Source organism: Spea bombifrons, chromosome 1 (assembly GCF_027358695.1).
Source record: "Spea bombifrons isolate aSpeBom1 chromosome 1, aSpeBom1.2.pri, whole genome shotgun sequence".
In the NCBI taxonomy this organism is placed as follows: Eukaryota; Metazoa; Chordata; class Amphibia; order Anura; family Pelobatidae; genus Spea; species Spea bombifrons.
The window spans coordinates 107,973,935-107,999,832 of NC_071087.1; the positions used below are offsets into that span (position 1 = coordinate 107,973,935).

Sequence of the window (25,898 nt, forward strand, 5' to 3'; positions counted from 1 at the left end):
TTATGACAGCTCATTCTCTCACTTTTATGAAGCAGTTTGCAGAAGAACTGTCCTGTGATGCATAGTCATGAACACCCCCCCCCAGGAGCAAAGATCGACCCGGACCTCTGCCTACAGCTGCCGTGCCCCAGGTGGACAAACATATGCCATAGGGCACATTTACATATTACATATTAAATGAGAAGAGAACAGTTTCAATGATTACTGTAGCTGAAATGAGATGAATGATATGATGGTGTAATGAAATAAAGGGAGGGAAATGCTTTATACCTTTGCATCCCACAGGCTGTTCCAAGACATCTGCCAGGATATCTAGAGTAACAAGGATTTCAGGTGCTCTTTACACCCTCACAGGATCCTCTCAGGAATGTAACCAAATGCTGGGCCTCATCTGTAAAGTATGCCGAGAGCCTCTATCTTCACGTTTCGACCATGTATTGGCATTTGCTGATTTAGCATTCATATAAGCCAGCCCTGCTACACTTCTGACTAATGGGTGCATCATGACAAAGGTCTCTAACAGCAGATGCCATTAAATATAGGAGTCCCTACCACAAGCTGAAGGGGCCTACAAAACACCTCTGTTACCTCCCTGTACAGACTTTATGAAGTGGTCAATTTGATGCAGAAGGTGGAACAAATTCCCATAAGAGGGGTGCGCTGAAAACAAAAAATGAGAAACCTTGGTCATTAACATGCAGAGCTGAATTTATTGCCATACAGAATGTAAACGTGCTCTTCTGAAGATGAGACTTGGTGGTTGAAGCTTGGTACAAACGTTCGGGTGGATGACATGACGCCTTCACTTGTGCGCATATTGCTCACCGGGTGTGATGAGAATCTGTCCGTACGGTTCAGCCTGCTCCAAGCGGATGATTCTCTGTGTGCAGAGCACTGCGGGAAATGTAAAGTACACAGACACGCTTTCATTACTGGAATAAACTGAATAGAAGCAGAAAAGGTAGACGATGCGGTAAAGTGTAGCAGATGCAACAAAACACTGCACTGCCACACATGCTTCCTTGCCATCCCCAGCAGTCCAACAAGACATAACATATATTAAAAGAAAATAAAGAAAGAAAAGGGAATGGGGCAACATCCACCAAAGATACAAAATCCACTTGTGAAAATATTCAAATTTTTCCAGGTAATAGGTTTATAAATTAACTCTGTGGAAACATTAACTCTCTGCCCAGGATGTTCCAACCAATCTAAAATAGTCCATAAGGCCCCAAGTAGGCTTTTTTCCATCTGAAATATACACTTTAGGGATAGCTTGTTTGATCCACCTTGGAATAGTGGTTCTGGAAGCCTTCTGCCCCTTAGTCATTACCATCTTCCCATCAGCTGTGGACGATGGTAATGACCCTGTGAACAAACTGAAGGCGGAGTAGGAGTAATCCTATCATTGAAGATGGGTCCCTCGTGGAAATAGAGTGCTTCTCATACAACCCCATAGCAATCAAAAAATTCTTCAGAAGATGCAGATGGACTTGGTATAAGTGGCATCTCCATTTACTGGTTGAAGATAGCTTTAATTGCAAGGTGGACAGAGATAAACTGATTTAAGAGAATGAAGTACCAAAGGCCGCCCAGCCAAACTTTGATCTAGAAAAACATGAACTTTTGACAGTTGAAGGACAGGGACCCTTCACAAACTCGTCCTGCAGAAAGTCCAATAATTGACAGATGGATACCGCAAAAGGGAATTTTCCAAATCCACTCATATCTCAATATAGTTTGATCCCATTTTGAGTAGCAATGACAGGGTTAAACAAGCCTTTCCTAATCGGTTAGTTCAGAGAAAGGCTATTAAAATGGTAAATGGTCAACCACATAAAAATGACCAGAAAAGACTAGGCAATGTCAGTATGTATCGCTTGGAGGAGATAAGAGAATGAAGAGAGGGAATGTGAAAGGAGAGGATAAAAGGCTTAGATGTAATGTAAGGCAGCCTCCCAGCAGAAGTGGTAGGGGTTAATACAGTAAGCAATCTTAAACAAACATGGGATATGAATACGCATATACTGACAAATCCAAGGACTAATTAAGGTCTGAGTTTTTACATCAGGAACTACATGCCGCAAATGATTCTTGTCTGTCTGCGCTATTGTATACTTTTCCAGTCCTAGCAGAGATGGGATGAAGGGAGGGCAGGGAAACAAAAAACTTTTAAAAGGTGTCTGATCATTGCTGCTATATAAATGCACAAAAGGGAACTGTCATCTTCACATCACTGAGCATATCTGGGTTAGCAATAAGATTGCTCTTACCTTAAAAGCTAATACTCGTGGCAAATGGTGGCAGGTCTATTATATAAATTAATCTGTTGTTCAGGTGCCCCCCAGCTACCAGAATAATCTGCCACCAAGGAACACTAACTCAACGAAATGGATTGAGATTTATGATGATAATTGGGAATAAATAGAAATCTGAATAGGAAGTAAAGATGGCTGCTCCCATGGTATACATATAAAGTAGATTTATGATATACTATATACTGCTTATTTGAATCATATCACACAATTGCAGAGGCTTACTTGGCGTACTGAGCTGTAAAAAGTAATATATATATATATATATATATATATATAAACCTTGAGAACCTTCTAAGGAAAGAAGAAGAAACAGCTGCTTAAATTTGTATGTGGTATGTTATTGCACTTTAGTAAAGGAACACACATATATCTGGCGTTATTAAAGCCTCCCCACCACACAGGTTTTACTGTATCAGCGGATAAACAATATACTTTGTTCCGTTTTTGTGCGCTTCATCCATAGTCTGTTTGGCATAGCAATGGCACAGTACAAAGCTGCCGAGCCCTATCACAGGTATGTAGCATATATACCCCTCTCTCGAACCAACCCCAACAGGGTACGGCTGGTCCTAGTTGCCCAGATGAGCCACATAGGGCACTGAGCCGGTGAGGCAACAGGCCGCACCTAAGCATGCATTGGGAGTATATAAACAGACAAGGTCATTATTGGCTAATTCACAGACACATATTAAGGATGGACCGAGTACACAGCATAGAATACATTTATGTATGTGCTCTACGACTAGTTAGGATGCAGAGGGAAAGGCGATGATGATGTGTGTGCGTGTGAGTGTGTGTGCGTGAGTGTGTGTTTACGCTTCAGCACTCACCGAGGCAGCTGTAAAAGAATCTGGAGACCAGCAAGCGAGACAGCGACCGAGGGGTTAGACTGAGAAACTCAGACTGTCCGAGGTTATCGATGTCAGAAAATAACTTCCTACAGAGAAAAGAAGTTTAGTCGACAAACACAAAGTAACATAAAAATAGAATTTGATGGCAGATCACAACCACTTAGCTCATCTAGTCTGCCTGTTTTTCTTGATGTAAGGACTTCTTAATCAGCCCTTGGTTTGGTTTTAGATTTGGGTTAGCCATATGCCTACCCAAAGCATGTTTACAATTCCTTCACTATATTAGCCTCTGTCACCTCTGCTGGCAGGCTATTCCACTTATCAACTACCCTCTCAGTAAAGTAAAACTTCGTCTATGACCGTGTGCACCAGCATTTGTCCTCCTTTGAAATAAACTCCCCCTGTACTTTGTTAAATCCCTTTATGTATTATGTCATCTCTCTTCTTTACTCCAAGCTATAGAATACATATTGTGCCTGGCAATTTATGGTTCGTTGTTGGCTAAAGGTTTTATATTTATTTTGCTGTTGACATAAACCAATAATTATGGCTGATGAGCAAATACGTATGTCCACACAGAATGCCAACTGTATCCACTAGAGCTTTGACAATGCAAACACCTCCAAGGCATTTTATTTCTCTGGTGTTAAATAGCTGTCTCAGCTACACCCATTGCTAACAGGTGTATAAAATCAAACACAAAGGCAGCCATCCCCACAGACAAACATTGACAGTAGAACTGATTGTACTCAAGTGCGGTGACTTTAAACATGGCAACTTTGTCAGATTGCTGCCCTGTTAGATTTGCCCTGGTCTACTGTAAGTGTTAATATTGAAAAGTGACGTAAAGCAGGAGCAGCAGCTCAGCCACAAAGTAGTAGACCACACACACTCACAGAGGGGCTGTTGAGTGTTAAGAGAGCGAAGTGAGTAAAAATAAAAAATCGCCTGTCCTCTGTAGCATCACTCATTACAGAGCCCCAAACTCCCTCTGGAAGCATCAGAACAAGCACTGCGCATCAGGATGGAAATGGGTTTCCATGGCTGAGCAGCTGCACACGGGCCATGGATCACTATGTGAAGTGCCAAGCGCCGGCTGGAGGGGTATAATGCACATCGCCACTGGGCTCCGGAGCGGTGGAAACGTGTTCTCTGGAGCAATGAATCACGCTTCACTATCTAGATGTCTGGCGGATGGAATCTGGGTTTGGCGGAATGCATAGTGCCTACTGCAAAGTTTGGTGAAAGAGGGGTTATGTTAATGCTACAGCATACCAAGTCATTTTAGACTATGCTACTCTTCCAACTTTGTGGGAACAGTTTGGGGAAGGCCCTTTTCTATGCCCACATGACTGTGCCCCAGTTCACCAAGCAAGGTCCATAAAGACATGGTTGGATGGTATGGAGGAACTTGACTGTCCGCACCTGAACTGTCCTGACCATATCAAACATGTTTGGGATGAATTTGAATGGAGATTGTGAGCCAGACCTTCTTGTCCAATATCAGTGCCTGACCTCAAAAATGCTCTACTGGAAGAACAGGCAGAAATTCCCACAGAAACAGCCCAAAATCCCAGAATAGTCAAGGCTGTCATAGACAAAAATGTAGGGGGTGGAAGATTGACTCCATATTAATGCCCATGCTTTTGGAATGGGTTGTGATGTGATGGTCAGTTGTCCATAAACATTTGCTTATATAGTGTACAAGTGAATGGCGGCTGCACTTCAGGCAAAGATCATGTCACCTTTGCAAATCTTCCATCACAACTTCATCTGTCTCAGGCAATTCCACGATGAGCTCTGGCATTTCAGAAACTATAGGAAGAAACCTTTCACCTTCGGCTGAGATAGCCCTGCAAGAAGACAGAGAGAGCACGCTGAGATGACACGGAAAATGATTATCTTTAAGCACTGGAACACTTGATCCACTGCCTTATCTCAAATGAAAACACTTGAATCAATAGATATTTACTAAAGCTTGATAAAATGAATTTAAAAATATGAATTGTCCATGGAGTCCATTTATTCCTCTTTCCTTTACCTAAGACCTGACCATTCGAGTATTAGATGGAGGATCGATGCATTCATTTTAAAGCAAAAACACTTCATTCTGTAAAATCATCATTTGGTGTAGTTATCTTTTGCAATACAAAGGGCCTCATACTGGTTCAAGGCCAAATTACTTTTAAATAAAATTATTATATATATTATATTGAATATGATGTGCAAATAATGATAAATATGTGAAACAAGCAGAAAACTATAAAATGAATCACCTTCAAACATATAAAGTGTCCTCTAGACTATAAGCTCGTTTGAGCAGGGCCCTCCTCACATGCTGTCAACTTGTTATGTTACATACTACTTGTTTATGTCCTGTCTACCCATTGTACAGCGCTACGGAATTTGATGGTGCTATATAAAAAAATAAATAATAATAAAGTAACACCAGCCCTGTCCTCCAGAAAACTTGGATCTTTCATGTAACTTTACTGTAAATAACATTCTGTATCACACACATTAAATGGCACACGCGTCTTCTCCTCTCTCACCTTCTCTCCTCAGGGGTTATGTGAAGAGGCCGAGAACGCTCCTCCTCGGACACCTCCAATGACATTTCTGTACGGGTGCAAATAAAAATGGAGACAGTATAGAGATATAAAAAACACAACTCTTTTGAAGTGATCTACTGGCCAAAATCATACGCTGCAAGAGATAGGTGAAGAGAGGCTGACCTGACGATATTAATGCGCTGATTCCCGATTCTGTGACTGCGCGGACAACCTGAGGAACAAATGCTACGGTTTAAGATCGGATTGTGCCTAGGATTACAATATTGTGATGGGCAACAGCTGCATATTGAAGTAAAATACACCATTCGGAACCTTCAACTGAAAAACTGCAGTAGAATGGGACACCCACACAGGTTTCCTTGCTGAGTTTCAGTCTAAGATGTGCCCCCTGAAGAAGGTCCCTCATTGTTGACTGAGGGAGCCCACTATTTATGGGGCTGAAGGGACGTTAACTGTACATACATAGAGTAAATATACATCCCGTGTGTTTATGGCCAGGCACAGTGGTGCATTAGCATATCCTACAGCAGTGCCATTGTAATGCCCTAAATATGACCTTGACCGCGAACACTAGTTAGCTGGCCTTTCTGCACACGTAACACCACTGTCTGAATCTATTCTGACTAAACACGGCATTAATACAATATAATGGCCTAGGTGGCCAGTTGTAACATATGTCCACTAAATTAAACCCCCGGCTCTGTATATATATGACTCTTACATGTTGGCGGCTCTTATTCCCCCAACAAGATGGAACATGTTTTAATACCAAATGGGCTAGATGTGAGGTTTGATAAAGGTTTGATAAAGGCCTGTTGAGTTAAAAACTTGCCAGACCTCACGACACACCACACAGAGTTGGGGTGTTCCATCTTTGCTGCACATGGGACTTTGAGGCACCAGTGGACCCACAGGATTATATATCCTGTGTAGTTTACACCTTCACCACTAACAGGACAGTACATACCAGGCTGGTCAAATACCTCCACGTTCAGTTCCTTTAATCTCTTACTGGCATTGTCCTATTTGGTCTGTCTCTTTCTCACTATTAATGTTGTATGTGTGCGTGTGTCTCCACCATTCTTGCCCTTTCTTGATCTCACCTCTAATTCACTCATGGTTTCCTCTTCGCTTTCCTCTGTGTAAGGTAATTGTTCTAACATGGCACCACGAGTCCACAATGCGGACAGTTCTGGAGCCATCCAGTGCGCTAGTAAAGAAAGAAACATATGGGTTACGATCCGTTTGTGAATACAAATATAATAGTCTACGGTGTTCTAATCTACAGAAAACATTACATGAAAGAGGTCAGCGGACCCAAAGGGCAGGTGAACTTACGGTAGGTTGGACGGTTGAAAAGAGTTTCTAGAGTCCTAAGGTTTTTGTGAGGAATTGCCACAGGCACCTGAAACACAGTGATACTATATAACACAATCAAAACCACACATACAGTGGTTCATTCATTATTTTTTTATGTGCTAAGATGCATCCCATAAGAATATGTTTGACTAGGTAGTACAGACTGGTGGCAATAATGTTGTGTGTGGTAACAGTTTTGAAGCGGGTATTTCTGTTCTTGGAGCAGTTTGTATGAGTTGAATAGTGTATTGTTGGTGTTTTTGTTGGAGTACCTTATGTATGTAGTCACCTACCGCTTCCTTTGTTAGTAAATGTGGCATCTTAATCTGCTCCTCCATCTTTTTACGGTCAATCTGGGTCACTTTGTCTATAATAAGATGGCTTTCTCGCACAACATGCAAGGGAACAGAGGGCTGGGAGACATCAACTTCCGGCAGCATCAGCTGGGAGAAAATGAGAGTCAGTAACAGCGGGAGACAAAATAAAGAATGGGAGCCCAGAGTGAACAGATCCAAAGAACTCAACAAAGAGTCAAAAATAAGCTACTAATTTGCTATTAAATAATCGAAAATTAGACGTTTGCTCTCCTGGAACTTTCTAGGCTATGTACCAAAGGTTAAAACATTTAAGTAAGTTTGTAAGTTTGCCGTAAATGTATGGCAACTGTGCCAGGTGAAGCACTTCCACTATAACATTATAATGAATTAAAATTATAACAGAACATTATAATCAATAAGAAATTATATATATATATATATATATATATATACACAGACACACACACATATATATATATATATATATATATATATATATATATATATATATATAAATAAAGTGGTTATAGAGGAAAAAGGTGATCATTGTTGACCTTGTTTGCATGCGCCTACCCAGAATCCCCGGTGGTTGTGGCAGGACCATGGGATTTCTGAGGGAAAAACAAGCCTTCTGGCTTGTCTGGTGTCTGTAGATGAGTGTTTAATAATGCTTCTACTACCCCCTTTATATATATATAAACAAAAGAAGTGAGAGGGTGCCACCTACTGGGCTACATTGGCTTTACGTTAATTAATTGAGACATAAATCTTGTTCCTGCTTTGGAACAGGTTATTCTACTGTACCTATCACTGCACATGCCTCGTATAAGCAAGGCCTTTGCCTCATCTTCCTCATGGGCTCCTCAGTTTCTGTATGTTGAAATAATGTGTGTTTTTATAATCCCACTACTTTAAGTATATAGTATATGGCGCCAGTCCAGCTATTTTTCCAGTAGAAGCTCACTGTGATTGTCCCTTGGTAATGCACAGTAACATAAAGGACGTGAGACCACAACTCTATAGCCCTATTTCACAGTTAGGTAACTGGTAACTAGGCGAGGATCTATCAATGCAGCCACATGGTTAATATGTTTGATAAACAATGTAATAGACTTTCATTGTAGACACTGAAGGATCCATTCACTTGGGGATACTGATGCTGAGGAAGGGTGGTAGGTGGGATATAGGAGGACAATGTTTTTTAATTATTTTTATTTACGTTTTTTTAAAAAGCTTTTTTCTTTTAATGTTGTTTTTTATAAATATAATTTTGCACATTTAAAATGAGAACATGCAGTTTGATACTCAAATATCTGCAACTGTTAAACTTTGTATATTAGGGGCATACAACCCGTCAAGTCTGATCGGCACTTAGTAAGTAGAGCAGATTGTCTTTAGGCCCTAAGTCAGCATGCCCTTGTCTAAAGGTAGGAAAACACAAATATTTTGCAGACATTTTCCATTGTGCGTGGCGGATCTTATCGTAGTACCTAAAACAACAAAGGAAGGTTTACCTGAGGACTGCTGGGACCTGTAGGGGGAAGCAGAGGCGAGACTAACAGAGGGGATCGCTCTGAGCTTATTTCTTGAAAAGGAGAAACAATATTAGATCATTAACCATAGTTTCCTCAAACGTAAGGTTATAAAGCAAAACACATTTGAGAAGACAGGCACAATATACCACCGGAAACAAAATAGGGAACAACAAACTAAATAAGTAAATTAATGAGACAGGCAGCTTGCAGCTAATCGGTGGCAGAAATTCTTTTTCGGCACACTAGGGGGGGCACAGGCAGCTGGAGATTGCCAAAATAGCCAAATCTCTCTATGTATTTGCAAGGGTACCACATAAAACCCACTCAGCTATCATATGCATTAAAGTGTCCCTATCATATGTACTTATGACTTACATCATTGGTATTATTCTGATACAAAGCAGAGCCAAGTAGCAAAGGCATTAAGCAGCCGAAAGACATTTGCTCGTAGTATAATTGTGTCCCGAACAATTTAACAATTTCATTGCTACTTCTGCAGTGTAGAAATCAGCAAGGATATTCCACTATTTGCTGTAGTAATGAGGCTACTTACAAGCAGATACTTCTTTCAGAAGAATCATTTGCTTTATTTCACCCTCTCTAGTAAATTGGACTTGAACTGAGAAAAAAATGACATTTTATCCCAAAGTCTAGAAAACATTGTGACTTGCATAAACGTTACCAACGTCAGCCATGATATGTGTTTTGGGTTCGATCCTGGAACACAAATACTCTGCTCGTATGCATCAATTATTCTACACAAACAAAGAGGAGCTTCATTTCTATAAAGACAGACTGTAAAGGACAGTTTTTCACCTGGGAAAAATAAGATTGGCTGTCCTGTAGTTTCATCCAGAAGAATAGGACCTTCAAGCTCTGGGATTGTCTCTTCTCGAAGACTACCAAGACAGAGAGTGATGCGGCTGAAAGACCGTGGCAGGAACAGATGCAGAGACAGCAACACAAACTGCCCATAATCTGAAGAGATCCTAACAATCTTGAGGTTACCTGTAGTATGCCCTTATTGCCAGAACAGGAGCCAACTGTATCCATGATGGAGGGAAGATCTGACACCGTGGCATGGACACAGTTGGCTCTTGTGCGGTCGGAGACCAGTCCTGTGCTGAAGAGCAGGGTGATGGAACGCAGGTGGACGCGAGTGTCAAAGGAAACCCTACTCGCTTATTCTCTCAAGAAGACAAGGTTTGCTTCATTGTTTCAACTGCACCTCTTGATGGTTATGGATCTTAAGACAAAGCTGCACTGTATAATGTATTTTAATAAGCAGTAGATACATTGTGCATAAAACATACAGTAATAAGTGTTACCGTGTAGTAGGAGATAGTTTGACTGTTAATGTTTCAGCTTCCATCTTGCGTACAACATCAGCAGACTCTGAGAAAACAAGATGAAAATAGATGTGTATATAGAAACAGCAATGCAGCATCCTCATATAATTGTCATGGGAACGTTTAAATAAACAAATCGCAATATATCACTGGGTGTAACAGTAGATGCCCAGTGCAATGATAACACGAAGAACCAATTTATCTAAGGCTAGTACGATAAGGGAAGCCTGAATTTGGGATTTTCTCAAATACTGAAATCCTAAAAGCCGTCCAGGAGGTAAGAACTTTATAATCTCACCACATTATATTCTCAACCTTCTCGCTATTTAAGAGCTGCTTGTGGCTTTCACTGATCCCCAGCCTCTTGCGTTCAGCACGGGGACTAGATCCTGCGTGATCATGAACTGGGCAGAAGGCAAGACGATACCTCCATCCCACGTACCCTGCGCTGACCAATGCCACGAGATGACATGTCACGCTGACATTTCTAAGAGGGTTGCCCACTTTCGCCTCTTTTATTTATTTTATACATCGAACCGTTAGCTCTGAGTATTCGTAGGAATCAGGAAATAAGAGGATTTGGTCTTAATGGTCATGAAGATAAAGTTTTATTGTATGCAGATGACTTGTTATTATTTTTGGAAGACACTGAAAAAATGCTCCCAATAGTGATAAATATGGTAGAAAACTTTGGCAGATTGTCAGGCCTTAAGATCAATTGGGATAAATCAATACTTCTTCCACTGAATCCCGTAAGAATCCCTAGGGTTGAGGGTGTTAAGATTCTGAGACAAGGTGACCCTATGGAATACTTAGGGATTAAAATCTCGAGTAAAATTGATTTGTTTATGAAACAGAATCTTATTCCGTTAGCCTCTAAGATTAAGAAGAAAGTAGCGATTTGGGCTAAACTTCCACTGTCGTTAGCAGATAGGGTGGCTCTCATTAAAATGATCGTTCTCCCTCAAGTGTTGTTTGTCCTTTCTGCCTCGCCAGTGTGGATCCCAGATAAATGGTTTAGAGGCTTAGAGGCCTCAATGAGTAAACTTTTGTGGGGCAGAGGCAGAGTTCGTATGAAATACGCTAAGTTCACGGCTCCTGAGGGTGAGGGCGGTTGGGCATTACCTTACTTTAAATTATACTTTTTAGCCTCAAAAGTTCAGAACTTGAGAGCTAATGGACCTGGACCCCTAATACAATTTCTTTTAAAATCTTCTGGGTTTTCTAATCCTATTGAAATGTTGGAGACAGATTTGTGGCTGGAAGGGGATTTGAATAATACACTTTTGGTGAAATTATATAGGAAAATATGGTACGAAATTAAATATATTTGTAAAATTGAGGGGAGCTTACCCTATACACGTCTATGGCATAATTCAAGAATTCAGGAATTTCACAAGGGATTAGGAATTGATTTTTGGTTAAAAAAAGAGATTTGTTTTGTTGACCAGTTGTTTGTTATGGGACAGATCAAGGATTTTAATATTCTTAAATCTGAATTTGAATTGGATAATAGGCACAAATTTTGGTATAACCAATTAGTACACGCATACAACTCCACGGAAAATAAGAAGATTTTTTATGTTGAAACACATGATTTGTTTGAATTCTTACAAAAAAACGTTAAGAGAAAAAAGTCACTTAGTTTTATTTATAAAATATTACTTAGAGAAATGGAAATAAGGTTCCGTGGCAACATTAAGAGGAAATGGGAAGAGGAGATTGGCCCTATTGATGAGGCTTCATGGAACCGTATTCTAAAGAACACAGGGTGTTGCACTACAAACAAACAATATCAATTTATACAACTTAAAATTATTTACCGGCTTTATTACTCCCCATTTCAGCTATGGAAAATTAACTATAGAGAAAACGCAGATTGTCCTAGATGTGGCGCTCTCGATGCGGGCCTACTACACCTTTGGTGGGAATGTGCTCTGATAAAAAACTTTTGGGATGAAGTATTTAGTTTTGTTAGAACGAAATTCAGATGTAATGGTGTAATGGTGTAATGTAAGGTCGCGATCCTAGGAGACGTGGAACATTTCGGTAGATTAAATAAACTCTTTAGAAAGATCCTCTTCTTGGGGAGATTATTGATCCTTAGGAAATGGTTTGATATTAAAGCCCCCGTCCTAGCCCAGTGGTTAAATCTGATCGATCGAATTATAAAATATGAACGATATAGAAGTTTAGAGTCGCGAAAGAAAAAGAAAGAGTTCCAACTCACTTGGAGTTTGTGGTAAAATAATTCTGCTGTGGTTTTTTTTTTTTTCTCTCAGACCTTGCCTTGAGGGGGTGGGTGATTGTACTGTAATTTTTGTTATACTTGATATATTTCTATTGGTTCTTTTTTTTTTATTGTCTTAAAAACAAAAGAATAAAGAATTAAAAAAAAAAAAAAAAAAAAAGAGGGTTGTAATACCGTATTTGCTCGATTATAAGACGACCCTGATTATAAGACGACCCCCCAAAATCTGAATATTAACTTAGGAAAAAAAGAAAAAGCCTGAATATAAGACGACCCCAAAGGAAAAAAGTTTTACCAGTAAATGTTAATTCATGTAAACTATTTTTTTTAATAAAAGCTATGATTGAGAAAAAGATTTTTTTTGTTTTTATTTCTTGTATTTTCCAACCTGTCCCCCAGTTACGCACATCTGCCCCCAGGCTTGCCACTCCAATATGGCACTGTGGCCCATGATATGCCTTTTAACCCTCTATATGCCACTGTGCCCCATGGTATGCCTTTTGACCCCCCTATGTTCCACTCTGCCTCCAGAAATGCCTTATACCCCTATATCCCATTCTGGCATTTAGGGGGTTAAAATGCATATTATGGGGCAGAGTGGCATATAGGGAGGTATAAGGCATTTCAGGAGGCAGAGTGGCATTAAGGGAGTTAAAAGGCATTGTATAGAGCACTCTGCCTCCAGAAATGCCTTATACCCCTATATGCCACTCTGCCAATTAGGGGGTTAAAAGGCATATTATGGGGCAGAGTGGCATATAGGGAGGTATAAGGCATTTCAGGAGGCAGAGTGGCATTAAGGGAGTTAAAAGGCATTGTATAGAGCACTCTGCCTCCAGAAATGCCTTATACCCCTATATGCCATTCTGGCATTTAGGGGGTTAAAATGCATATTATGGGGCAGAGTGGCATATAGGGAGGTATAAGGCATTTCAGGAGGCAGAGTGGCATTAAGGGAGTTAAAAGGCATTGTATAGAGCACTCTGCCTCCAGAAATGCCTTATACCCCTATATGCCACTCTGCCAATTAGGGGGTTAAAAGGCATATTATGGGGCAGAGTGGCATATAGGGAGGTATAAGGCATTTCAGGAGGCAGAGTGGCATTAAGGGAGTTAAAAGGCATTGTATAGAGCACTCTGCCTCCAGAAATGCCTTATACCCCTATATGCCACTCTGCCAATTAGGGGGTTAAAAGGCATATTATGGGGCAGAGTGGCATATAGGGAGGTATAAGGCATTTCAGGAGGCAGAATGCTCTATTAAATGCCCCCTTAACGCCACTCCAGAAATGCCCTATGCCCATTTAACACACACACACACACACCCTATACCCCCATTTAACTAACTAACACACACACACACACACACACACACACACACACTCTCTCTCTCTCCCCCCCTCTCTCACCCCCCTTCCCCCGCTCTCCCCCCTCTCTTACCGGTGCTTCCAGCCGGGGCAGCGGGTTGACGTCGCCTTCTGCTGCAGCCGGAAGGAGGTGTGGCTAGCAGCGGGGGTTTGTATGCGTCCGTCGCGTATACTTTCCCCGGCTGTCAGAGATCAGAGTTCCCCGCACCGGTGCGGCACCGGTGCGGGGAAGTCTGATCTCTGACAGTCGGGGAAGGTGTATGCGACGGACGCAGACAACCCCCGCTGCTAGCCACACCTCCTTCCGGCTGCAGCGGACGTTGTCTACGCGGATCGCGTAGACGTCAACCCGCTGCCCCGGCAACACATCAGGAAGCACCGGTAAGTGTGTATGATGGGGGGGGTCGGGTGAGACAGGAGGATCCAGGTCCCCTGCAGCGGTGCGGGGGATCTGGATCTTAGTCTCCTAATCAGACCTCTATTTGAGGTCTGATTAGAAGACGACCCCGATTAGAAGACGAGGGGTATTTTTCAGAGCATTTGCTCTGAAAAAAACCTCGTCTTATAATCGAGCAAATACGGTATGTTACAGACATATCTAGGAGCTGTCCCCCAATGCCACTTGATTTAAGACATATAGATTTTTTTAGCAGCCTTATATATATATATATATATATATATGCTCACATCCCTAGTTAAAAGGAACGCATCACGTGTAAGAAACACTGAAAGAGAAACGAATCACGGTGTGTTATTATGAAAATCCTTACAGATCAAAATGGAAATAAATTAGGATGGTGTGACGCGTTTCCCCCTATAGAGTTCATATGGAGTTATAGACAGTGGTCCTAACCGGTCCTAACGCTAGCGTGATTTGTGTAAGTGAGGTCCTCTTTTGGTTACCCCTCCCCAATGTTAAGTAAACTCAGGAACCCTCTTTGACAACATAATTATGTGCCATATATCAGTATAATGCAAAAATAGAGGATTTTTTTGGTAAAAAAAAATGATTGTTTAATTTGCATCCATTCACCCCCCCCATTAGAATTGCCCAAATACAGGAGGTTCTCAGTATTTTACCATCAGCTTCAAAAGGCTTCTTCTCCTGTTCTCTCTCTTCAAGGATTCTTCTAAGACGTGCAATCTCCCTTTCTGCCTCTGCTAGCCGCTCGCGATCCCGCTGTGTCTCTTGCATATGCTCTCTCTCTCTTTCACTCTCTCTGAGCTGTTCTCTTAATCTCTCAGCCTCCCATTCCTCTTTTCTTTTCTTCAGTAAATTTTTTAAACGCTCTATTTCTTTTATTTTTTCTTTCACCAATTCACTCTCGGCTCCAGCTTCCTTGAGGCGCTTTATTTCTTCTAAAGCTTTTCTCAGGCGTTCTTTGTCTCTTGCCATCATTTTTTGGTAGTCGCTTTCCCTTTTGCGCTGTATCTCTCTCATTCTTTCTCTCTCTGCTTCCCAGAGAATCTCTCTTTCTCTCAAAATTGACTTGAGGAGACGCTCTCTTTCTCGCTCTACTTCTTCCAGCTGAACATCTATTTTAACTGGTTCTTTGGGTTTCTCCTCTCTTTCCTTTGGCTTCTCTTTTGGCTCCTTATCTGGTTTGATTGTCTCTCTCAATCGTGGCTCGGGTACGACATCCTCTTGTGGGAATGGAGGGAGATCAGACATAAAAAACTCCAAATCATGGACACTCACTTCTGGGATATCAGGGACAACCTGCAAGATACCACATTGCATGCAAACTTAGACAGGATGAACAGGAAAGTAGAATGAAACTAGATACAGAACTGTACATTATCACAGGAAGAAGAGTCAGGTACTTCCCAAGAGCCAAAGCATATTTTATGACCAAAATATGCATACACCTGACCATCACATCTATATGAGCCCGGCTCGCAATTTGTGTTCAAATTCATCCCAAAGGTTTTTTAATGGGGTTACAGGCAGTTCTCTCTGCAGGGCAGTCGAGTTCCTCTACACCAAGCTCGGCAAACCTCGTCTTTATGGACATTGCTTGGTGCACAGGGGCTTGGTATTGCACATAGTGATCTTCAGATTAAGTGCAGCTTAAGTGCAGCTGGTCAGCCATAGAAACCCATTTCATGAAGCTCCTGATGCGCAGGGCTTGTGCTGATGCTTCCAGAGGCAGTTTGGGACTCTAGTGACGCATGTTACGGAGGACAGATGATTTTAAGGGCCTAATGCTTTAGCACAGAGTATTTGTTCCTCTACACCTGTTAACAATGGATATGGCTGGAGCACCTAACGTGAGTAATTAGGAGTCTCCACATACTTTTGGTTGTATAGTGTATCTATATATAAATGATAAATTATATAATTTCAAAATATTGAAAGTTTGCAATGTGACATTCTGGCCTGGGAAGGGAAAGTGTTATTGCCTAAATATGCACTATAGGCACAATACAATTGGAATAGTTATCTTGGAGCGACCATGGTAGTGGAAGTTTGACTCCAAGAAAGAACTGTCTAGAGGGGGAGTGCAATATTGCAACATGAACCTCCAGAAAAGATGCACTTGTATCCTCAATAGCTTTTCTGTGTCTCCAGAGGGTAACTATCCACACAATTAGTGACATGGACTAGTTCAAGGCAGGACCAGTACCTTTCAGTAATGGTACTTTCTTACTAGGTTTCAGTAAAACTCCCAACACAAACGAAATCCAAGAAAAGATTCTTGGCATAAGGTAACACACACACTTAACTATATATAAGACTTGTCGTTGTATACGCATTTCTATTACATTTCAGTCACTTGTGCAAGTTGTGTAACCTATTCCTGTGTCCCGTGCAGTCTAAAACAATGTTATGCTCATGGTCGAGTGTTATATTCAGAAAGTGGAGCCGAATAAATCTCTTATTTTTTGTTCTTGTTTAGAGAATGACTGCAGAAAGTCTTTGGAAAGGCTCTGCTGTTTGTTGGGAATCATTCAGTACAAGAAGAAATCTAGAATCCACAAACTAAAATCATAAACATTATATTGTATCTTCAAGGCAAATGTCCTAAAAGACATGTAGTCTACCCGAGGGAATGTGTGTTCACAGCTTTTAGCAGTCTCTTTGTTTGACCTGCTTAACCATTAACAGGCATGTTATATTCTTTCATGCAATGAACATGAAACCTGGCCTCTCTTATCTCACTATGTAAGATTATTTTTAGTTGTACCTGAGACAGGGGAAAGTAAACTCGTTGTATGGGCAAGTGGCCCTCTCTTATCTCACTATGTAAGATTATTTTTAGTTGTACCTGAGACAGGTGAAAGTAAACCCGTTGTATGGGCAAGTCGAATGTGTCTACATGATAATTGTCTAACATGTTGATCTTCAAGTGTTGCTTTTGCATTGTAGTCAGTGGCGGGACTAAACTCCTTCCTATTTGTCACAAGAGGTTCTGACCACAACTGCAGCCCTCACCTCCATTTCTGGCATGGCCACCAGTTCCACTTCTCGCAGAGTTATACTTTCTGGTGACGTCACATGGTCAACATCTAGTAAGAAGGAACAAGGACATTAAGCAAAATGTATGAAGATATTGCTTCCATGTGTTTGTGGGGAGGCACTTGTTAAAGAGAGAACAGGAATAGTAAGGCCATCACAAGCCGCTGATTGTCTTCTATAAGCAGTCAATCAGTGGCAGGACAGCACTATTATTGAGAAGGCTTTCTGTGCATGGGAGGTCTTGTTATACCCTGGCCCCCCTGCAGAGCCAGCACTAGGGCTGTCTGGTGGTAAGGTAGAACATGTGGGAAGGGGATGTGTTCGGACTCACAGCTCTCATATGAATTAGTGTATATGATGGCTGGAGTGTCACATTAATATCAATTTTCTGATGATGAAAAACAGGCAAACATGTGGCATGAAAAAAGCATCAAAATAAGGGGACTAAGATGAGAGAATTCAGAAATAAGAAGAAAGCATAAATTCTTACCAGATAATTCCTTATCCTAGTGTTTGGTTATTCATCACAATGGTAGAGAGAGTGTCTCCACCTTCCAGGGTAAGGCAGGTATCTTTTAGTCCACTTCCCTTAATATATTTGTGTAATCAATATGACATACCAGAAACTAAAGCAAAAATAAAGCCATTAGCGGGAAATAAAAGGGGCTGTCTAAGGAAGCACCAAGGGAAGGCTATTAATATGGGAGGACTACGGAATGACAAGCTACAAGACTTTCCATCCAAAAGTTGCACCACGTGATGTAAGTAGTTTATAACCTTAAGGCCTTTCCATAGACCTGAATACATGAGCAATATGTTCACAGACTTCCTACAAACCAAGGAAAGATTCACGTAGATCTCAAGACACAGTTTTCCATCCAGAAAATGCAAGTGTTTGTTTTTTTTGCTTTAAGGCGAAGGGAATAGTGTAGGAGGTAAAAATCTCCAGTGACACATGATATACTGAAAACACTTAGGTAAAATCTTGGGAGGTAAGGTGAGTACAATTACAGAAAGAAATAATTTTTGTGTTAAAAGCTCATCAAATCTTATCAAATCTTCTAGCTAGGAGGAAAACAGGCGTGATCCTAGGGAAATTCATTGAACATTTTTATAAAGATCTGAAAGGTGGTGAACTGATTCAATCCTGAACTCCCAAGAGGGTAAGCATAGATGTAAGCCAAATTTTAGAGATGGCTTTGACAAATCTGCACACCCAATGGGTGTAGGTTAAAGACCTACATCAAGTCAAACTTGCAAAACAAATGAGTGCTCCTTGTCTAATAATAATGTTGGTCTCAGAGATTCTGGATGTGGATGGTAAAAAGAGAAGAAATCCTTTCTTAGAAGTAGAGAAAAAGCATGGGAGATGAACAGCCTCATTAGATCGGGGAACTGGATTCTTTGAGACCACGCAGAGGCAGTGAGAATCAATGAAGCCTTCTCTGACTTGATCTTGTGAGTCAAGAGATCAAAGGAAAACAAAGACATAAGTCAGATGGCTGAGCAAATAAATTTTCCACTTTGCTTATCAGCTAGATGATAAAGAATCTCAGTAGCTCAGTATTTGCTATAGTGGGGCATAAGATCTATAACTGAAGTTTTTCTGCAAAGAAAAAAATCAGATGCAGGGCCCGGTTAGCAAAATTACAAGGTGAATTGTGAAATCCAGCATACAATTTAGAGACCATCTCAGGTAAACAGCCAACAATTAGGGTTTGGAAAACAAGTTGTAAATGACTTGTATAAGGAAACATGCAAAAACAATTCCCTATGCGGCTAGTGCCACTAAGGTAAAATCGCCTACAATTTGCTTCATTGATCTGAGGTGGAAGAGACACCTAGGACTAGGGTTTCCCAAGGGCGGCCTATTTTTCCAATCTTATGGATCGAAAGGCTGTCTCCTGTAGGAGCAGGAGGGATGTTCTGGTAGCTTTAGCCATTGCAGCATCAGCTTTTGGGGGGTCCCAAGTTACAGAGTGGGTATTCATCAAAAGTAAGAAATTACTAGTCCCTTTTGAAAATGTTTAAACATGACATCTCGCGTGATGTCCTTCCTATTCCAATAACACAGTGAAGAAGGCCTCTCGAACAAGTCTTGTTTCCAATTATGCAAGTGAAAGAGCATATCAGACCTTTTCTCTGGCTTATGCTTCATATCTAGGGCCACTTTTACTGCACATGTCAGCTAAAGTGTTAAATAGGAAATAAATAGTTCTCTTTCCAGTCTCTTTCCCCACCAGAAGGTCTGGCTTCTAGAGAACCTCTTTCAGATCTGAAGTAGAAGATGGTTCTTTTAGATGGCACTGCAGGGTTATCCAGTCTCCTTTCCAGTGCTCATCTTTCTGTGTCTGACAGCTTGCCAGTCATATCAGCATTTACAACAGGAACAAACAGACAGAAATAATCATGCAAATTAGATGGTACAGAAAAAAAGAAGTGAACTTGAAGGAAAGTGTACTAAGTGGGTGAAAATGAGGTAAAAAGGACAGCTTGAGCCACTGAGCTGTGATTAAAGAGAAAAAAACACTGGTATGGTGTCATGCACATATTCTGTCTTGTTTTTGCTTCCTAACCTTCTTTTCTTGCTCTCTTCAATCTTGGCGGGGTTTTCTCCCTTCTGCTGATTTCAGGGCTTGGCATTTCCAAAAGCGAGCGAATCTGTTACAAAAGTGTTAATTGTTATAGAAAGGGTAAAAGGTATTCATTTGAAACATATTCAGAAGATATAAAAGGCAAGCATGAGTGCATATTATACAGGAATACATGAATACATAGTACATAGAAAACACTAAATTAGATCCATGCTTCTTGTGCAGGACAAGAATGACATATCAAAGCCACCAATACAACTAACGTAGAGTGATTCAGTTAGCAACCAGAATGAGCCACACTGTGAGCAAGGAAGACAGGATACATTAATTTTCCAGACAAAAAAGGGGGAAAAAATATGGATGTGAACTCTGGATATTATCTGTGTCGTTCAACACTTTCCAAAGCCCGCATGTGAAAATTTGAACGGCATTAAATGAAAATGTTCAATTAACCTGTGGAGAAAGTGAACGGAACTGCCTGGCCTTGAGAGAGTCCTGGGGTGTTAATATCTACCCCCACATACAACCCATGTGACTAGGCATTTAAACATGCACGGAATAGGCAAAAAAGCTATTCTGAATCTAAGACGACACCAAGGATTGATTTAATAGTCTTTACAACAGGGGGGCATAAGCAGACTAGATGGGCCAAATCTGCCGTCAAATTCTATGTCCTACACCATCTATATTCTTCACCGACTAGGGGTGAAATTCCATTAGTTTACATCCGGCAAGCAAGGAGGCAATAAAGACAATTTAGTAAATGTACTGAGTTTCTAGATGCCATTTAGTAAGAAAGTCCTGTTTTACCTGAGGGATCATCAGTGGATCAGGGAGTTCAGGGGGAATCCCCATCATTCCAAAGAATGGATCAGGGGCATTTTCCAACATCTCCATGACTCTGAGAGGATCAGGAAGTAGAACCTGTCTGAAAGACAGAGACACGCGTATACGTGAAAATATGCCTGATTACAAGCTGCATATAGGATTTACAGTTCTCAGGGTATAGCCTTAAACTCACTGATCAGGCTGCAATAAATCGATCTTCAATTGCTTCTCTGCCCTATGCAAGCGTTCCAGAATGCTCTTTATCTCCTCTGAAATAGAGGAAAAACAGTAGTGTATGAGAATTATGCACATAAGATGACATGGAAGCAAGATCCAGAAGGTGGGAAGAGGAAAGGATAGGTATAGACCAAGTATACAGCTCTCAAAAACATTATTTGAATACCACTCTTTTGTTGTCTGCCATGACCACATTTTGGCCTTCCTACTGTCTAAATATTTTACATTTGCCTCATGCTTTATCTACTAGGGAAAGTTCTGACTATCGTACAGAGATCTGCTGGATCTCAGAAAATGAAACACCATCTGCTTTTCTTCAGCGTTAAAGTATTTGCAGTAGATTTTGTTTTGATTCTAAAACAATGTGCAACTTCCTCAGATGCCAGATGTTTTTTTTTTTAGAAATCCGTGTCTATTTGTGGCTGTAACTTAAACAAGATATATACAGCAAGCTAATGTCCAAGAAAGCACAGAGTATTGCTGGAGAAATGTATTTAGCACATAGTCTGATATTAAATGATTCTTCTTAGATCCGAGTGTGTACAATTTCCAAATATCTGTCAGGTGTGTCTTCTTTCCTGTCCTGCAGCAGGTAATCTACAGCTTCTATATACATGAGATTGGAAAGATACATGCCTAAGGTTGAGGAAAGGCACTGGAAGGATTCTCATATGGAAGGATGAAGAGGAATGTATTTCCTTGGTTCTCGTCCCTTTATGTTGTGAAATTTATCTGAGAGAACCTCAGAGGTTCTGGGGGCTCTCCAAATGGGCCTAAATTCCAGCTAGTTTATGGGATTGCTCTCAGATCATACTGCCTGAATGCATTGTGCATTTACGAAGGTCCTTGCTGCGTTTGCTGACAAGATGCAAGCCGCTTACAAAGTACATCACTCTTGAGCCTTTCTCCTTTGATGAATCACTGGAATTAGAATATTCTTTTCTAAAAGCACATCATTTATTTCTGAATCCAGCTTCCATATCTTTGTTTCGAGAAAGATCGAGAGAGAGAGACACAGAGAGAGAGAAAGCGAGTGACTACATGTGTTGCATGACTTCCTAGATAACTGCCTCAGATATAAACTGGCACTAAACAAGCATAATGTAGCTAAATAAAATAAAAATTCACTTTTTTACCTTGCCACATTTGATTCAAATGTACTTCTGATGGAAACCAGTATATGTTACCATTTGTGGTGGAGGTAACGCTCATGAGTTAGTCAAAGTGATAATTTGCGGCTATTTGAATGTATAGATGGGTACCTATAAGCAGGTCACACTGGCGGTGGTAAACACAAACCACTCCATAGCTCAGCTGTGCAGACAGGTACAGTGAGAGTCGAGGAACGTCAGAACCTATGTATGGAGCTGGGACTTGCTGGAGAATGTACTCCTTGATCTTCTGGCTGGGAGTGAGAGACAAAATAAGAGGTTAAACAGAAGTGTGAATCTGATGAAAGTAACTTGCTACAGACAACAATGCAGTTAGAAAATATCCCAAAAAAATTATAGACTTATGTGCTTTAACAGCACCGTTATCAACTACTGATACAAGTGTATCAGTTTCCAAACAAAGAACAGGGGATCGCTCAGGAACCCATCAAGATTAGGAAGTTTCAGAACACTTTACAAGACACTCCGGTGTCCCCAGGACCCCCCTAAAGAAACCTACGCATTTAAAAGAGAGAAAAATGACAGGGAGCTGCAGAGCGTCCCATCCCCTTCTTGGTCCAAGCTGTGACTGGCTATTTAGCCCCTTTTAGAGCCAGCGCTTTAAGAGCTATGGAAGCTAGCTCAATAGCCTGAAATAAAACATTTCTCTATTTATGGGCAACAAATAGACACAAATTATTGAGAGAACCAGGAGGGACTGAACACCAGACACACAAAGGATTCGGTGCAGAGAGACAGAGCACTAGGAAGGCAAAGCATAGACAAAGCAAGCGCAACAATAAACATCTCTCGTATGATACACACATGTAACTTAGTATGTGACAATAGACATCGGAAATAGCTGACTTACCACGTGTTGATCACATTCACTTTCATGTATTCTCGTTTTAAAATCTTAGCACCACGTGTTGCAGCCAACCTGAGGTATACATAAAAATAAAGACATATTGATCGGCAGAAACGAACCCACTGGCCCATCTAGTTTGCCTTTATCTCATCTTTAGGATAGCGTTATGTACATCCCAAGCTCTGCTGGGTCCATTTGCAGTGTTTGTCTGCACTACTTCCACCGGAAGGCTATTCCACGTATATACCACCCTTTCTGTAAATTATTATTATTATTATTATTCTTATCTTTTATTTATATAGTGCCAACAATCTACGCAGTGCTCAATACAATTCATATATTCAAGGGGTAAACTCAGTACATGTTTCTGCCTGGCCTTAAAGCAGAAATTCGTCCGTCTGTGGCTGTTATCTTAGACATTTTACTTTGACGTATGCTTTTTCTTACATGATGTAACCATTACACATTGTTCCTATTTTATTTTTTCTATAAGTTTGCTTCATTCATCGTTACAATAAAACAAATGTTACTGACACATTATAAAGGAGCAACTACCAAATACTTGGCAAAGCCGGTGTTGGTCGACTAAGTATGTTAGGGAAGAGAATTGATTTGCAATATGATTCACTTATAACATACCTTAGCTTTGCCATATACATTCTACAACAAGGGGTCTGCCAGTAGGTATAGCCGGTATATGCCTGGCTTTACTCATAGCGGTGCTGAAATGCAAGTAATTCTACAAATACTAAATTGAGATACATTCTAGGACAATGTGATATCATCTTACATTACAATATTGACATGACTTGTTATGTCGTGGAAGGGATAGAGAGGAGAGATTGTAATCGTGTAACTTTTACATACCATATGGTGGAGAAGCAGCCGGTGTGGCGCTGCAGCACATTGGGGTAATAAAACATGGTGGCAGAGAGTTATGTATCCCGGTATCGTTCCTCCAGCGATTCCCTTGGCTTATCTTTGTAACCCAGATGTATCAAATGTTGGCATCTATCCCTAGCCTTCAGTTTGTATGTGTGTTCTTGCTTACGTCTAGCGTGTAAACACGTATGTGAGCCTATACACTAAACACGCTGCACCCCAATGTAATGCAGGTCTAAAGGAGGTCCTATAAACAGTTCCCTCGTGTATGTATAGAATGAAGTCAATAACTCACCTACAGCAATGTAAAACAAAGACCCAGCAAATTGAACATTAATAGAATTAAACTAATAGAACATCTAATAAATAGAGTTAAAAGCCACTGAAAGACAGATGTGCGGTATGTTGCCTCCAGTCGATTAATAAATTAGTGACCTGTGTATACTGAATAATATATATTTATAAAACAATAAAAATGTACCTAATAAAAAAATCCCCCACAGAAACCAATGTGTGGGAAACCTCACGTCCAATAACCCAATCAAGTTATTAAATAGTCATAGCGCTGGACAGAACTGTATATAAGTTAACTTAAAATGATTTGTCAAATAAATAGATAAAATACCTCAGGGGTAGTAAAACTGATGTAAAAGTGTATGTAGGGCAAGTTAAAACTAGCAACACAATATATAGATAAAAATAACCAGCGGTAAACTATGGGGTCGTTGACGGTTTACTGTAAGTAACCAATATAACTAGCAGTAATACAAGTTAAGTATAGATCATGCATGCAAGGTCATATGATGTGAACACATGGAGCCCTTTCTCTATAGGTATCATGTGAATGTATACAGTCCTTGTATGTATAGTGTACAAAAGTAAGTAGCCCTTGCTTTATCAATGAATCAGTGACTTTAATGTACACAGCCTCCGCTGCAGCTGTATGGTATATATGGCTGTATGGTATTATATTATATGGCTGTATGGTGTGCGTGTATATATATATGTATGTGCAGAGCCCTTGCTGTACTCTGGCGTTGCCTTGAGGCGATCCGTTCACAGACTGTAGCGTAGGGTGACATTTGTGTATAAATATATATAACTGCATCGAAACAACCATTGGCGATAAACCACGCCCCTAGAACTTCCACCAACCACAAAGCGAGAAAACCCAGCAGCTTTTCACACGACGCTCCCAGGCAGAGCTCTAAGCAACTTATGTTAATGTAAGTGTCGCCACTAAATAGCGAAACAACTGGGTTATCTAGGATTTACCCCACCAAAACAATAACCGCTTTGCGTTAATGCAATCGTGTTATTGTCCTCCTGTGTTTAGATCTCTGCCGTGGCATGCGTGACAAGTGAGTCCCTGGTAGCCAATCAGTGACCAGTTGCTTAGGTCTCCTAAAACTTCCAACTCTTTTCCCGCGTGTTTTGCTGTAAATAGTTTCACATTCTGTGGCTCACCTGCCCTTAATATTACAGCCTAGATGTCAGTTTTAATAACCTTTTATTACCGTTCCCAAAAAAATTCTTGAGAAATATAATAAATATAAAGCTGATATTAGGCACAGTATGTCCAAAGGTGTTTTGTCATTAGGTTTAAATGTCTAGAAAACTAGAGTAAAGGTCAGACATAGGCATAAGGTGCAGGGAATGTTAAAATATTAATAAAATGTCTCCAGCAGCCAGTTTCCAAAAAACACAATTATATCACAAAAATATAGTGTTGATACAAGTAAATAGTGCATTTGATATTTATTTGTATACCTCAACTGTTCCCAAGTGTGCTGATGGTATCTGAATAACCCATTCTTTATCTAGTATATAAGAAAGTTAAATAAGATGGAGACGTGGAACATAAGGTGGCCAAAGTGTGTGGCGTTTTGCACCGGACTGGGAGATTAAAAGGTAATTGGCAACAGCTGTGCCCACATTCCATCTCTGGGTACTTTGTT

General features: G+C 40.6%; 1 protein-coding gene across 1 annotated transcript; it reads right to left on the reverse strand.

Annotated features, from left to right (window-relative positions):
- Positions 1-683: 683 nt before the first annotated feature.
- Positions 684-24,168, reverse strand: REC8 (REC8 meiotic recombination protein). Its single transcript, XM_053467984.1, has 19 exons — positions 23,926-24,168; positions 23,062-23,130; positions 22,302-22,444; positions 20,996-21,071; positions 20,785-20,902; positions 19,957-20,041; positions 17,357-17,430; positions 15,001-15,640; positions 10,282-10,348; positions 9,770-9,852; positions 8,933-9,003; positions 7,395-7,544; positions 7,081-7,147; positions 6,846-6,952; positions 5,905-5,953; positions 5,722-5,788; positions 4,915-5,022; positions 3,149-3,255; positions 684-894 (listed from the first exon to the last, which is right to left on the reverse strand). The coding sequence occupies exons 1-19, from the start codon at positions 23,979-23,981 to the stop codon at positions 803-805; spliced, it is 2,229 nt and encodes a 742-aa protein (XP_053323959.1). The 5' UTR covers positions 23,982-24,168; the 3' UTR covers positions 684-802.
- Positions 24,169-25,898: the final 1,730 nt, after the last annotated feature.